Below are 16,808 nucleotides of genomic sequence, written 5' to 3'. Positions count from 1 at the left end.
TCAACTATACAGATAATCCTCAAATCCAGATGTTAATCATTTGGTGTCACTGTGTATTAGCAATCTTATTTTCTATTACCATAAATGCAAATCCTCTACTTAAGGCAAGGTGGTCAAATCCCAGACTTTTAGTACTTATAAGGTCATTACTATTTCTCTGCCTGTGTTCTTAATAATGAACTACATAACCTTTCAATCTAATTTCTATTCAGTGTTCAAGGGTAGGATTGAAACATCTTTACCGAAACTACTCTCTGTCCTAAAACCAACCATCTCGTGGCTGGCTCTACAGAAAAAAATCTCACTTTAGAAGTTCAGAGAAAATCTTCAGCTCATGAGTAGATTCTTTATCATGTTCCACTGAGTGCATGGGAAAGGACTAAGCAATCATACACACCTTGTTAAATATTTGATTAATAAAAAAAAAATTAAGAGTTTGAATGTTTACTTGAATAACTGAACAAAAATTTGCTGTGTAAGAATGAGCTCCAAGCAGCTGATTATATCATGTAATCATGTAATTTTCATAAAAATATAACATTAATTTATCCTAAGTTTGTGTTTTACTTCTATTTGATGATTTATCAAAATGACAAAAATTAGGTTTCAAAAAAGCATACCTTTTTTCAGCTCGTACTTTCTTCCCACAGTGAGAACAAGTATACATGTTGTCACCTTCTAAAGTATCTTTAATAGTAACTTCATCAAGAGATTCCTGTTTACACATTTAAGAGTTTCATATTATTATTTGCAACATGCAAAAACCACAAGAAGCATTCATTACAATTTGAACAGAATGCACAGAGGAAAACAAAGTTTTTATTTTTAAAAATGAACTCTTAAATTTAGTAAAAAATTGACAAGGTGCTCTGAATCTTACTAAATATTTTTAAAACTCAACTATTTAAATTCTGATTAGGAAAAATCAGTTCTGTGGTCTACCTTTAATTCTTATTTGAGTAACATCGCAAGAAGAAAATAGGTGAAAACATGAAAATTTTCTCCCCAAAGTAACAAACAGAAGCCTGCTCTATATATATATATAAAAATATATATGTGTGTGTGTGTATATATATACACCAATAGTTGAAAAGCAGGAAAAAAAATTTTTAAATATATACATTACTCACATAAATATTCTTCATATCAGCCACCTGGCACCTCACAGTATAAAACTCTTCAGCAGTCTGACTAACATGTTCACAATCCTAGTCAATCAATAGCCAAAAATTGGTAAATTCTCATAATAAGCTAAAACATACATAAAAATTTTCAAAAAGCAAAAAACAGGAAGAATACTTACCAAGGACACAACATTGTTTGTAATTACACCTCCAAACAAACTTTTGACAGTATTTTTCTTTAAAAAAAAAAAACAAACAAAATTCAGTAATTTAGAACTGACCAAATCTCTAAAAATTTCAAAGGAACATTACAGTACTAACCAGTTCTGGAGACATTTCTTCAATTTTAGTAATCAGATCAGTAAAAAACTCTGTCATATCTTTCTGCTCCCCAGTGTTCAAAGGCTGCTTATCCATGGTGTATGTTTTACAGAAAGGTCTAGGATTATATGCCTTGCACTCACTCTCCTGTGAAAGAAAAGGGTTTTTGTGTAAGGAGGAGGATTATCAAGCAATCAAATAAATGTACCTCTCAAATAACAATAAAAAAAGTATCACAAGGTTCTTGAATAAACAACAATAAAACAGGTAAATAAAATCTTTGTAAATCTACAAAGAAAGAACTATATACTCTATTTCATTTTTGTTTTTGATTCTCACTCTAGTATTCATGGACTTCCCTGGTGACTCAGCAGTAAAGAATCCACCTGCAAAGCGGGAGACCTGGGTTCAATCCCTGGATTGGGAAGGTCCCCTGGAGGAGGGCATGGCAACCCACTCCAGTATTCTTGGCCTGGGAAATCCCATGGACAGAGGAGCCTGGCAGGCTACTGTCCAAGGGGTCGCGAAGAGTCAGACACAACTGAGCGACTAAGCACAGCACATGGCATTTTCAGTTTAATAGTCTTGGTGCCAGAAGATGCTTAAGGTACCATAAGCTAAGAAATTTTCATTTTTTTTAAGTCTAGGAATTTCTAGGAAGGAATTTGGGATGCAGACTTGTTTTGTGAAGCATAAAATCAAAGCCTTTACAGGGTGAATAAACCTTCCTATCTGAACTTTGGTTTAGTAGTGGTTTAAAACAGCAGTAATACTCAAAGCCTGCATCTGTGACTCTTTCTAATTCAATAAAATCCTCCCACAGTAGAATAGAAATCAATAAATGTGACTTCAGCAAGCCTATCAACAATTGATGTTTGTCAAGAGAGGGGGAAAAAAAGGAAGTATTTTCCTCTGGTAAATCCCTATCATAGCACGTATGTCTTTGACCAAACAAGATAATGAATCAGCAGAAGTTATCTTTTATTGTCTTATTTTCCTACAGCCCCCAAATTTGCTACCTAAAAGCTGTTTCTGCTTTTTCAAGTTTCCACATCAATAATACAGCTCACTAATACTCAAAGGAATCAATTATGTAACTAATATCAGATGATTATTACTGTGTTACAAAGAATCAACCAGATGTCATGTGGCAGCTTTTTACCCCAGGTAATAAATTGTGACAACCATGATTTAAAAAAACAATAAAAAGCAGTAAAACTGCTTTGTCAGTTCAAATAGCATGTTCCAACTCTGTTAAAAGATTATAAGTGGAATCAAGGGATAACTAACAAATTTTTTAATTTTGTTTCAAAAATCTCATTTACTGAGTTTTCATTAAGTCTCAGAAGATGAAATACACAGGAATAAATAAAATAAGACCTCTTTCCTCAAAATTCTAGTAGGTGAGACAAGTAACTTTCAATACAAGTACTTGTATAACAAAAGTATGGTGACAAGGAGATACTCTGGAACTTGGTCACTCAGGGGACACCTTCTCAAGAAAACCAAGTTGCTTCCTGAAGGATGAGAAAGGGAAGAAAATGGAGAAGAGTGCTCATGGAGGAGAGCTGCAGGCAGTAGGAGCAGCATGAATAACTGCACAAGCGAGGAAGCAAAAAGTGACGCACTGCTCTGGCTTCCAGTTACTACAGGGTGAGGTTGGATGTGGGCAGTTGGGGGGGGGATATAAAAAAGGAGGTTGACAGGAAGGGAATATGTGCCAGGATATCCTGGCTGGACCTGAACACCAAAATTAATTTCATAATAAAGAACCACTGAGGAATTTTAACCAGAGGAGTAGTATTTTAAGATTTGCTATTTTTTAACAATTAATTTTATAGTTTTACGGGCAGAAACTAAGAAAGACAAAGAAAAACCAGTCAGAAAATCCTAAGACTAAAGGGTGGGGGTGACCTTGTGATGAAAGATGGATCGGATATAATAAATTCTTCAAAGGATAAATTAACAAAAATGCAGATGACTGAAATATGACAGTTAAAATTCACTATGATAAAGAACATCAGCAACTGACAGTCAATTTGAAAAATCAGAGTATATAGTCACGACAGGCCAATACTCTTGAATTCCAATTAAAGTTTTCTTTGGTCAAAGGGTATATCTAACTAGTTTCCATATCTGATTCTCAAACATACCATTAAATATGTAAACATTTTTTGAAGCTCCAGAAGAGTGGTCTTATGCTTCATATCTTCAGAATACTGTAAATAAAGAAAAAACCTTCCATTAAAACATACTGATGATGATGGTAAATTAGATATTTTAGAAAAGAAAGCATTAAAATGTGCTCAACACTGTTTTCATTCTCTTAGCCACATGTAGGAAAAACACACAGTCTGTTTTCTTTAGCAATTTTAGCATTTTAAAAATTGAAGTATTTTGTTCATTATACAAATACAGCCATCATTATTATGTAAGGAAACTAAATAAGGAAATCTTAAAACTACTTTACTTATCAGTACTTATTTGGTTCAATGTTGGTTTACAAGTTGGCAGTTTTGCAAGAACAGAAAACATCTTTTCCAGGAACAAATCCACACATTAAAAAATACACTCCTCTAGTCATACCTTCATTTTTTTTCTAGAACAGTAGATCCTTAACACTGCAGGGTAATACTGGCCAATTTCTTTGAAAATCCTCTAAATTTTCAAGTACATTAACTGAGATTTAGGATTCTGGCTACACTCATTTACTGGACACTTGGTTCAGAACACCAGCCTTATAGGAGCGTCTCACATTCATGCTAGGGCACTTGTTAGATATACTCTATCTCGTTAAAATTTTAAAATAACCAATAAAGTAGTTAATATTCTCTTTACAAATTATTACCTGTCATAATTTTGAAGAAGCAGATGAATCTTGAAGACATTATGCTAAGTGAAATAAGTCAGTCACAAAAGGGCTAATATTGCATGATTCCACTTATGAGGTACTGAGAGTAGTTCAAATTCAGAGAGACAGAAGTAGAACAGTGGTTGCAAGGGACACGGGTGAAAAAAGAATGGGGAGCAAAGCATTTAATGGGTACAGAGTTTCACTTGGGGTAGGGGAAAAAATTCTGGAGTTTGATGTGTTAATGATTACAGTGTGAATATACCTAATACCACACAACTGTACACTTATAAATGGTTAAAAGGATAAACTTTATACTGTGTATATTCAGCCACAATTAAAATACATGCAGTTTTCTTTAATCTTTCCGTGCAAATCTGAAAAGGAAATAATAAAAATGACATTTTCATGTAAATAATCAAGTGCTCATTTGACGAAAGCACTTTCCAAAATCATGTCAAATTTCTATTCTGTAAGAATTCCTTATGTAGAGACAAGTCTAAATTTAGTTTTTATCCAAAATTACCATTTCTGGCATTCATTCATAGTTAACACATGTGATTGTTCTTTCTGTTTCTACATACTAATTCCTGACAATGCTAATGGCTAAAAGGTGATTGTTAATATGAAGAAGATAAAACTATAAAGTGTGGTTAAGTCATCTCCTAAAAAGAAAATCACTGAAAACACGCTTCTTTAATAAGTGGTTCTATAGTTATACAAATGGGGACAACCAAATTTAGTCACAAAACTTTACACATGCCTAATGAAATCAATTTCTAATTATAATCAGTTAGATGATAAAGACATCAATTTAACTAAAGCCAACAACAAAAAAAAGAAACCCATTTGAGTATATTGTAAATTTGGAGACTCTGAAGCACACCTTAAACATAGTAAGTATTCACTGAAGATATACAAAGAATTTCAATACTTTGTGGTGGAGGGTGGGGTGGGGGTGGGAATGCAAGGACATCAAGATGACATGTGGAAGAAAACAAAAACTCAAGCATAAAGAAAGTCTGTCAAAAACTTATAAAAGCAGTCCAGAAGGCAAACTAAAAAACAGCCCATGGCAAACAAAGAATGAAAACTACAAAGAAAAAATTAACAAAAATAACACAAAGTAGAGCTTACTCAAATAAACTAGGCCACAATCAAATTTACCTTAGAATATTAAAAAATAACAAGTTCAGTGATTCTAATAATAATTTCCTACTTTGTTTTAGGCTTTGCTTATTTTCTATGTAAGTAAAATTTATATTTTTACTGAAAATACCGTGTTCATTTAATACACTGAGTGTGTATATTCCACAACTGTATTTTCCTTTGCTAAATAAATTATACTGTGGTGTTTGGAATAATCAATTGAAATATTAAAATAATTCAAATATATATGTTAGCTAGTAATATCCAATTTTGTCAATTTTAATTAAAATTATTTTCTCAAACAATATTTACTAAACTGAATCAGGATCTATCAACAAAGTTTTAAAATTCTGTTTTAAAGTTTTAACTTTTAAAGTACAGAAAACTGTACCTTAGCAGTGAAAACAGCCTGTCTTGCCTCAGGTATCATATAAAGTTGCTGAATAGTAGAAGCCAAGTAACAAGTAGCTCCGAGGTTAGTCAGGCCAACAAATCTACACTCAGCACGGACATCTTCATGAGGCCAGTAGTCCCATTTATAAGGTGCATGAGCTGCTGAAAAAAGGAGGGAGAAAAAGACACCCCCAAACAAACTATTAAACATCATGTATTCTCTTTCACTAACAGTCACTACACCTGTTACTTATTTAATTCATATACATATTATTTATATTACTCATTTAGTTCACATACCTAAAATATTTGGTACCTTTTAAACACACAGTAAAACTAACTCATTCCTAAGTATTCAAAAGACTGTCAGAAATTGACTTTACTTGACACTAAATTATTTAACCCAAAAATGCCAACGTATTTCACATACCTCTGAAAAAGTTTATCACAGCTGTTGTTTTAAATTCAAAAATCAGTATTTCCTTTTTAACTTCATAGATCCTAGCATCAATAGTTTACAATGTTAAAACATATGAATGGTGAATTCTGTCTTTACCATATGAATGGTGAATTCTGTCTTTAAATCATGCCCTCCAAAATCTTATTTCCATGAACAAAATTGACAAAGATTAAAGGAAAAGAAGAATGCTTACACTGCATGTGTTGTGCCATAACCCAGTTATGTATTAATCTGTAGTTTTCAACAGATCCCTTTACCATCTCCACTAGTAAGTCATAAGCAGCAGCTCTTGAAGAATGTGATTTGCACTTTGGCTGTTGTCTATCTTTTAGACTAGGCAACAAAAACAGGAGATTGAAGATATCTCTTAAAAATTCCTGGGGGGAAAAAAAAAGACCAAGTATATTATCCAAACTTGGAAATTAATGATATCCCAAATATAGTAAGTTCTATAGAATAAACTGGACTATATGACAATCAAAAGTTTACTAAAAGACTGTTTTAAAACTTAAAGGAACATCACATACCATCATCTGAAAGTATTCCCAAACCTCATTTCTCTTAGAGAAAGTAAAATGGAAGAAGGCGCTCAACTTTACTTTTCTCTCCCTCCTAATACCTGATCGTTTCGAGTCCCAACAACAGTATATTGTTTTCCACACCATTCAGTGATCAAACATTTTAACTTAGGACTCATTACTCCCTATCTTGACTTTCTCTGTATTTACTTAAGTTTCTCCTTATTTCACTCTAATAATTATAGTAGTAGTAGCAACAGCAGCAATTCACTCATAATGTGCACTTACAAATGCCAGATACTATTCAGAAGCCTCAAAACAAACAAAGCACAAAAAAGGTTAGACCAGGAAGGTGCTGTAGTAAGGAATTACAACACCAAGCTCTTAACTTCAATAACAGTGAAGTTCAAACTGAGGTGCAAGGCTTAACCATGTAAAATACATCCTACAGGTGTTTTTCCCTAATCTGCCTGAGAAAGGATCACTTTTCCCACATGTTCTTTAATTGGTCCTTTCCTACCATTCCAAAGAAAGTTATCTCCCTCACCCATCTCAAGTAGTACAATGGTTTACTGCTCTGGGGTATAAAACCTCCTGGGCTACTAAGTAGAAAAGAGGTAATATTGTTAAAGACTGAAACTGCTATCCTTAGAAAAGGCTGCATTTTAAGGTTGGCTCTTGGCTGTTGTCTGAACACTTGAATGCTGAACAGTTCCCTCCTCTGTTATAAAACTTTCCTGACGTGATAAAAGTGGCCTACTATAGCTATCTGTATTTGGTTTATGCAGAATACTTGCTTTTCATCTGAGAGTCTGGAATTTCAGTAACTGTGGTCAGTTATGCAGGGTATTGTGTCCCTACATGACCCAACCCCTGATAAAACCCCTGAACTGCTTGGCTGAAGAGAGCATCCCAGGCAGACAGCACCTCAACGTCACAATCACTGCTGGGGGAATTAAGCACATCCTATGCAACTCCTCTGGAAGGGGACTCTTAGAAGGGCATACCAGGTTTCCACCACATCTGGCCCCATACTTTTTCTTTGCTGAATAACAGCTTTGTCATGAATACAATTACATGCTGAGTCCTCTGAGTCCTTCTAGTGAATCACCAAATCTGGGAGTGGCCTTGGGACCCTCTGACACAGGTACCAAATGAAGGACAATTTAGAATATTTTCCCATTAATGATCTCACGTCCTCCATCTCACTGTTGTCAAAGAGAGTACAGTGCATAGTTCCTGACTTGGCAAAGAAAACCAAGTCTGGCTAAGAAATATGGAAGGTGAACAGAGGCTTATTTTATATAGCTGATACACTGACAATGAGGTTATGTCTCATCTCTTCTATAATTGAGAAGGAGAAGACTGTCTTGGAGACACAGAGTGGCATGTTCACATGAACTGGAAAATATAAATCACTCACTCAAACAGAAATAAAGTTGCCTAGTAACTAGTTTAACAATGAACTATCTTTCATAGTTTAAATATAGAAACTAAAAAAGCTAAATATCCATAGCTTCAAAGTTTTGACAAAATATACTTAAGGCCTGTGATAAAAGTATTTTAATTAAAATATTAGGGTTGGTAAAACCATGCTGAAATGAACAATACTTTTATTTTCCTCACTCTGAGTTTACCAGGAAAGCAGGTGACCTTAAGTCAAAGAGTAACACATACATTAACATGTGTTAGTAGCTGTCACGTCTGACTCTTTGTGACCCCATGGACTGTAGCCCATCAGGCTTCTCAGTCCATGGAATTCTCCAGGCAAGAATACTGGAGTAGGCTGTCATTCCCTTCTCCAAGGATCTTCACAACCCAGGGATCATTCCTGCATCTCCTACATTGCAAGCAACTTCTTTACCATCTAAAGCCCATATTAACAGTAGGAATGGAAGGAGTTTTAACCATGCTATTTCTCTGAATTTCTTCTGAATTATGTGTCAAAGATTATACTCTTTTTGACCTATCTAGATCAAAAATTATAATGTACCATTGTAACAGTACAGCCATTCCTGTACACTTCACAGAAAGAAGAACCTCAAAAATTGTAATGTACCATTATAATGGTACAGCCATTTCGGTATACTTCACAGAAAGAAGAATCTCAAACAGATACCTGAGAGAATAGGTCTGAGTGTAATGTTTGACACGTAATTTAGAAGAAATTCGAAGAGTTAAATAACATTGTTAAAACTCCTTCCATTCCTACTGTAAACAACATGTAAACAAGGTTTCTCACAATTTATATCTCTAGAAAAACAAAGTAGGAACAGAAAATCTACAAACAATAAGTTAACTTAAGGTGGCCTGCAACAAAATCATATACACAAATCCTTATTCTACATAAACAGCTAATTAGAAAACAAAATTGAAGAAGAGAGTCCATTTATGATACCTAAGAAAGAAAATTCTGAAGAAGAATCTTAATAAAAAATTCCTAAAATTCAAATTCTAAATGACAACATTAAATTGGAAAACACAAAAAGACTGGTCTTCATAAATAAGAAGACAAATACTGCTCTTATACAGGCAATTTACTATAATTTTAATATTTTCTATATCAAGCCATAAATTTAACACAACCCCAATTTGAAAAGTATCAGAATTTTAATTTTTGAAAGAATGAGACACACTGATTCTAAAGTTCGTTGTGGAAAAATAAACAACCAAAACAATTCTGAAAAGGACTAATAATGAAGATGGACAATCTTCATAAGACATTAACTGAAAACTATAACTCTACTTAATTAGAATACAACACTGGAGAATGAACAGATCCATAGATTGAAACAGAAAGACCAGAAATATCCCCAAATATACATGGCACTTTCCTTCATACAAAAATTCTACAAATTATCAAGAAATGGACCATATACATACATACATAAAAGGAAAATGAGGATAGGATTTGAGCAACTCAGAGAAAAAATAATACAAGTAAATGGCTTTCAAACACATGAAAACAAGTATGAATATACAATGGAACAAGTATACAAAGATGTTCACTGCAGTTCTTTTTTTAAACAAATATAGACAACATCAATGTCAATAGTAAAATAATTTCTCTTTTGATGTATTCAAGTTTTTAATGTATTTTCTCTCTTTTTTTGGATTCATTTTAAATGATGAACACAAATCACAGAATCGTATTTACATAACATATACCTTTGTATTTAATACAGCCACAGAAAGTTCTGGAAGGCCATTATCAAAATATCACTTGAAATTAAAATATATAAGAATCTTACATTTATCAGCACTACCTAAAAATTACTTTTTCTTTAAAATGATGTTTTGCTTTATAATGATATGTTATCAGAAAGATCAATTAATAATTTACACTCTGGAATAAAAATTACACGTTGCTTTAAATATAACGTAAAAAAATAAATAAATAAATAAATATAACGTAAGACTTCCACCAAGCAAGACTATAAATAAGTCAAGTTATTCCCAGTGAGAATAATAGAAAAATTTTAAAAGATTCAGGAGAAAACCCACAAAACAGGGCTTTGTGCAAGAGGGGTAGTAGCACAGATTTAAGACAGCTAAGACTATCACTTTTAGTTTATCTTAAGAATCCCTTAGCCCATGTTCATGGGAGACAGACAATCTTCCATTCTGTTGGTTATTCCTGTTTCCTAAGACGATCAGTAACCTCAGGAAAGCAATCCTCCAAACCATAACTTACTTTCCTTAGTGAAAGCACTGACAAAAGTGCCAGTGACAGTAAATAACACAATCTAAAGAGAAATTAGACATTCGTTGGTATAGTTATTAGGTGTTATCAAACAGTCAATTATAGAATTTGTGTCAAATGGGCCTTTAAGGTATAAATCAATAAGCATTCTACAATGACTACATTAATTCCATGTGCTATTAGTTCAAAATACTCAATTCTATAAAAATCTATTAAGTACAGACTGCCTCTTCATACTCAGTCACAGTAATTAATACTTGTTCTGCATTCTAAAAACAAGGCTAAGATCTATACTTCTAGGATTCATCTTATTCAAAGTTCACTGTTCCTACCAGTAATAAAGTTCTGACAAACTTTATATTTGTATGTTTAAGAAGATTTAACATATCCACATACAAGGAAACAATATTAAAAAACTTAGTCTTATTTCATACAAATACTTGAATGTGTTATTACCAACCTGTCCTTCCCTTGAAAATTTAAAGGGTGGTTTGTGTTTAATAACGCTTGTTGCAAGCCTTAGGAGTCCTGTAAGCCCATCATCTTCTATATTACCATCTTGATGATCGAGGATCTCCCTGCTACAAAAAATACAAGCAAAACAAGATAGGTCATGCAATTACATCCTTTATCTTTATACAACAAAACCGTCAATTTCACATCAAATTTTACCTTCGAATACAGTCGGCCAAATGCCGTGCCAAAGCATCCAGGTCAAGCAGTGTTGTCTTAATAAAAAAGAAAATACAAAATTCAAATACAGATTTTTACATTTAGTATTTAAGTATTTATTAAAAACAAAACAAAAAAATCCTTTTAAGTAACAAGAATTCTTCAAATTCATTAACATGCCAATTAAATTACAAATAATATATAACTACTCTTTCCTTATACATAATATCAATAAAATTATAGTTGTAAACACATCATTAATAATCCTTCAAATAAAAATGAAATATTGTCAATAAATTATGACAGCCATAGTAATTTAATGAGAAAACACTAGGTTTGACTTATTTTTTAACAATTTTATTGAGATATAATTCACATACCATACAATTCACCAAGATTTGCTTCTAACAGCACCTTTTGAAATAAACTTAAATGTACAGTTCACTTCAGAAATCTTTACTCTCATTATAACTGAGGAAAAAAATTAAAACAGATTTCATAAAACAGAATCTAATTTAAGAGGATTCACAGGAATTCTCTAGCAGTACAGTAGTTAGGACTACACGCTTTCAGTGCAGAGGGTGTGGGTTCAGTACCTCATTGGGGCCATAAAATCTTGAAAGCCATGTGGCACGGCCATCAACAAAAAAAAAGAAGATTCTCAAAGAAACTCAGATCAAATATTGTAAAGTAATTAGCCTCCAACTAATAAAAATAAATGGAAAAAAAAAAAAAAGAAACTAAGATCACCAAGAAGGAAAATTACTTTGACTACCAAGCAAGAAATACCAGATTCCTACTTTAAATGGGCAACCATAGGTTTAAAAAAAAAAAATTCCATGTCTATCTGGCATTAGTATTTTATGGATAAAGTCAAATATGTTAAAATATGTTTTAAGACGAGGAAGACCTGGAAGTGGTCATCAAAGGAAGTAAGATAAGTAAATACTAGGGATGTAATGTACAACATGGTAAATGTCATTAACATTGCTATATGTTATATAAATTTGTTGAAAGAGTAAAGTGCTCCTTACAAGGAAATAAAATCTCTTTCTATTTCTTTAATTTTATATCAGTATGAGATGATAATCTTCAACTATACTTATTGTGGTAATCATTTCATGATGTATGTAAGTCATTACGCTGTATACTTGAAACTTACACAGTGCTGTATGCCAATTATAACTCAGTAAAACTGAAAGAAAAAATTAAAACAGGTTCAATATTGATTTTTAAATTTCTCAAATGTAAAGTAGACTACTGTTCCTTAAAATTAGAAAGCTCAATTGTTAAAGGATTCTTAAAATATATAGTGTATATATTGGACTTTGATTGAAATACTTGAAAAAAATTGACAGAAAAGGTTTCCTAAATATTTACATGTAAATTTTTCAAGTGTTTCTCACTTTTCTGTGAGATCAATTAGATTTATTTTAGCTTACTAAATTTATAAAAAGGGAAAAAAAGTTTTATGTGGCCAAGATTTTCTTCAAAATGGACTTGTTTTAAATGTCTTTGTTTAGACAGGAGTATCATTGTAGTATCATATAACAAAATTAGAAGATCAGAAAACTGATAGTGCTCTTTAGCTTAAAGTGATTGCTATTAACTGCAACTTTATTTTATATACTCAAAATCCATTTACTCTTACAGAAATCTGTATATTTAATATTCATACTCCAAATAAGATTTTATACCCAAAGACATAGGAAACTACTGATAAGTACCAAGTAAAGACATATCAACTAAGGTCAAAATAAAATGAAGGAATGAGAGCAAAACACAAAGGTACAAATGAAGTAGAAAACCTATGACATTTTCAATTCATTACAGACTGATAAAAATGCCCTTAATGATAAGGACATATAAATTCATGAAGATACATGTACATAATTCAGCTCTATTAACAAGTTAATGTAAAATTTTCTGAACATACCTGACTAGCATCCTTTATATGTATGTTGTCAACTAATTTGCACAACAACCAAAAATATTCTTTACATCCAGGTTTTAACATTGGTTCTTCTTCATAATCATCTATCTATTAAAAAAAATTTAAACTTTGTGAAAATAGTTTAAAAGGGGAAAATGAACTTAAAATTATATTTTAAAAACTATTAGGGTTTATTAAAAAAAATTAAATCCCTACAAACTAAACAGTATTCAAAATTTAACTAGAAAATTCTGAAGAAGACACTCCTGGTTTCTTTAATATTAAAACTACTATGTACATAAGTGAATGATGAGAAATTTGAGGAAAACACTACTCTTAAATTATTTATAAACTACTTGGAAAAGATATGAATAATGTATAATACTAAATAATGTAGTGTCAACTAAAAATTCAATGACAATGTGAAAACACAAGAAACCTACAGAAAATGAGTATCTATAAATCTACCCACATGTAATGATCTATTATAGTTTTCATATCTGAAAAATAAAAGAACATTACATTTCTTACACAGTCAATGAGACAGTAAATATGGAGAAGAAAAATCCTACAATGCATCATATTTCTGAGATTAGTACAATTTATTTATTAATGGGCCCTGAATTTATTATGTGGGAGAAGGGGCTTACAAGGCTAGTACATACATGGGAACTATGAATAAAGTGTATCACAAAGATAAAACAACTGTGATTGAGTAAAGAGAGCGCTACATTTATGATGTTTCTATCATTCAACTTATCAACACAAGGCTCAAAACCTATAAGGACGAATGTTATTTCCAAAACAGAATACCCATGAGAGATCCCACAGAGCTGAAACCAAAGCACATAGAATCTATCCTTAAAGTGTAACATGGACACAATATGTCACAATGCTGTTATTTTAAGAACTATATAACTATCATCCTCCTGGTGAAAACTATAAATAGTAAACAGGTATTCAAAATTACTTGCAAGAATAATACAATGATAAACGTGGGGCAAATGAAAATGCAGAAACAGAAACTGCTGTTGAACACAAGAAAATCTTACCCTGATAGGTTTGAGTGCTTGAGCATCTGGAAGGAACTTCAACAATGTTGACGCAGCCAGTAGCAGAAAAGAGCGATTGATTGAGTCTCCTCCATCCAGCCCTGATAGAGATAACTTATAAAGACCATTGCAAGACTCATGACGGACTGCAGTCTAAATGAAAAAGCAAGTTCCAAAGATAATCTGAGTCAGTGTTAAGAAATTAATCTTAAAGTTGATACGTTGCCAGAAATAACATGTTAGATGGCTTCTTTAATAACATATTTTAAAACACAGTGTCCTGATCACATACTCAGGCATGTAAATAATACACGATCAAATGAAGTACCCCAAAGTATATAGAATAATACGTAAAAACATTTTGGAAATTCCCAAATATGGCCATAAAAACAAACCAAATAAATACAAGAACAGATAAATACAAAAAGGATTGAGAAGAGAATATTCATAATAATTTATTTACATGACTAAGTAACAAGAAAAATATTTTCAGAACTAGAAGCAACTTAGAGAGTATTTAAAACAAAATATTTTACAGATTTTAGAATCTTGTTCAAATGTTAGAATAGTTACCTGGTACAGAGCCAGAACAAGAACACATATGCATTCAATCATAGCTAATAATTCTAGAAAATGTTCTCTAAAAAAGATGTGAATATCATGGCTAAGTGTACTAGTAAGTGTTTCTACTATTTCATTTAGGATATGGTGTGAGTAACATCAAGATACAATCGGTGAAAATTATATTGACTTCAGTGTCAACAATGAAATCAAAAGGAAATACATATAACTTATTGTCGGTCTCTCTTGCATCTAAGGATACACTCAACTAGATAAAGCAAAATAAATTTCACTAAAATATAAATTACAAAAATAAAGGCTCAAATCTTTCTAAACCCTCAGAAAACAAAAAAACCCCAAAAGAACCACTCTGTAAACAAACACTACAGAAAAAAGAAAAATATGAATGCTACACAGTAACATTCACACTTAAGTGTACATAGTTCAAAATACTCTAGATCTTAAAGGATTAATAAGTACTTTCCAGGATATATTCATGGAATCACATTCTTTGTTTCCATTAGCTCTTTTTATTATCAATGCTAATAATATGAAAAAATATGAAGAGCAGTACTAATCTTCAATCTTTAGCTTACCTCAGGAATAAGGAGAGTCAATTTCTTTAGCCAATCTTGTAAATGATCACTATCAGCAAGGCTAGATTTCACTAAAGAACAGCAATGAGCCCAACTCACCAAGAGCCACATAGAATAATGTGAAACTAAAGAAAAATTGGAAAAAAGTTACTATAAAAATTATTATAAAGGCTTGTACTATAAAGAAAACAAAATGTTCATTATTAAAGAAAGGTATTATATGTAAATGTTTCCAGCCATCCAAATCTTTATCTATTAAAAATCAACTCTGTGGAACCCTTACCTTCATGTCTAGACCTGTGATCAGATTGAGCTTTCAAAACTCTGTAAAGTAAAAACATATCACCAGGAATAGTTAAATTCAGCAATGAATTAAAAAATAACTCTATTTCTTACTATATTTATCATTTAACTTTCCCAAAAGATTATAGATCTTTATGAAAGATACCAATTTATTTTTCCATGGTCTTCATTTTTGCTTAAAGAATCACTGGCAAAATCTTACTATAACAAACACTAAATGTCTTCATATTTAATAAATAAAATGAGTGAATCCCATATTGACTTAAGTGCACTCTCACAGTGCCTAAAAATTTGGTTACTGAAGTGATATGGATTACAAAGAGAAAGGTTGTAACGGTTTAGAATCTAAATATAAGACTCCTAAAAGGAAAAAAATCATAAACTGGCATAAAATGCCCTTTTTTTGGTATGGGTAAGTTCAATTTTCATTGGGAATAGTTAAAAGGAAATTATTGAAAAGTAGAGAAAAATAACTAATTTAATTCTATATTCCTTCAGTTCTATTTTTTCCCCATGATACTTTTAGTAACTTCAGTGGAAAATATATTACCTCAATTTAAAGAAAACTAAACAGTAAAAATTTTCAATTTAATAACACTATTACACAGGAATTTAGTATTCACCTTACAAATAAATTGCTGGTTCTTTTTCCCTTAAGAAAAGCACTGATCTCTAGATACCTACTTTGTTATAATTAAATTGTTATAATAAAAAACGCCTTTGAAAAGTTCAAAATCTATATATCTGAGTTAAAGTAAAAGGTACAGAAAAGTTAAAACTTGTAAATCAAGATCTGGTCATATTTCAAGTTTAACTTTTATCAGTTAAACTGTAAGGAACAATCAGGAAAACCTAAACTGAAAGGTTTGTTATAAAAGAACTGGCCTGGGATGCTCAAAAATGTCCGTTCCATGAAAGAAAGGATAAGAAATATCCCCTATTAAAGGAAATGGAAGAAATACGACTATTACACAGTATGTGATCCTGGATGAAGAAAAAATTGCTATAAAGGATATTAATGGAGTCCAAAATTTGAGTATTTCACTATAGTCGTCAGGAAATTGTCCTTGGTCTTAGGAAACACATCTAACTATTTATGGGTGAGTGACCATAATATCTGAACTCTTACAGAATTTAGGATAACATGTAAATAAACGTGTGCACAGAGACAC

At 31.8% G+C, this 16,808-nt stretch overlaps 1 protein-coding gene across 6 annotated transcripts in view; it reads right to left on the bottom strand.

Annotated features, from left to right (window-relative positions):
• Positions 1-16,808, bottom strand: part of USP34 (ubiquitin specific peptidase 34) — a 223,009-nt gene that overhangs the window by 52,981 nt on the left and 153,220 nt on the right. For all 6 annotated transcript variants that reach the window (XM_061155228.1, XM_061155230.1, XM_061155226.1 and 3 more), the window contains 13 exons: positions 15,617-15,657; positions 15,334-15,458; positions 14,177-14,329; positions 13,128-13,232; positions 11,192-11,247; positions 10,980-11,100; positions 6,492-6,675; positions 5,837-5,997; positions 3,599-3,664; positions 1,446-1,592; positions 1,304-1,360; positions 1,131-1,208; positions 621-715 (listed from right to left, as the gene is read on the bottom strand). In XM_061155228.1, the coding sequence (XP_061011211.1) occupies positions 621-715; positions 1,131-1,208; positions 1,304-1,360; positions 1,446-1,592; positions 3,599-3,664; positions 5,837-5,997; positions 6,492-6,675; positions 10,980-11,100; positions 11,192-11,247; positions 13,128-13,232; positions 14,177-14,329; positions 15,334-15,458; positions 15,617-15,657 (1,389 nt within the window). The remainder of the gene's footprint in view (positions 1-620; positions 716-1,130; positions 1,209-1,303; positions 1,361-1,445; positions 1,593-3,598; positions 3,665-5,836; positions 5,998-6,491; positions 6,676-10,979; positions 11,101-11,191; positions 11,248-13,127; positions 13,233-14,176; positions 14,330-15,333; positions 15,459-15,616; positions 15,658-16,808) is intronic.

Source organism: Dama dama, chromosome 11, assembly GCF_033118175.1.
Source record: "Dama dama isolate Ldn47 chromosome 11, ASM3311817v1, whole genome shotgun sequence".
Taxonomy (NCBI): domain Eukaryota; kingdom Metazoa; phylum Chordata; class Mammalia; order Artiodactyla; family Cervidae; genus Dama; species Dama dama.
This window is presented reverse-complemented; position numbering and strand designations above follow the sequence as displayed.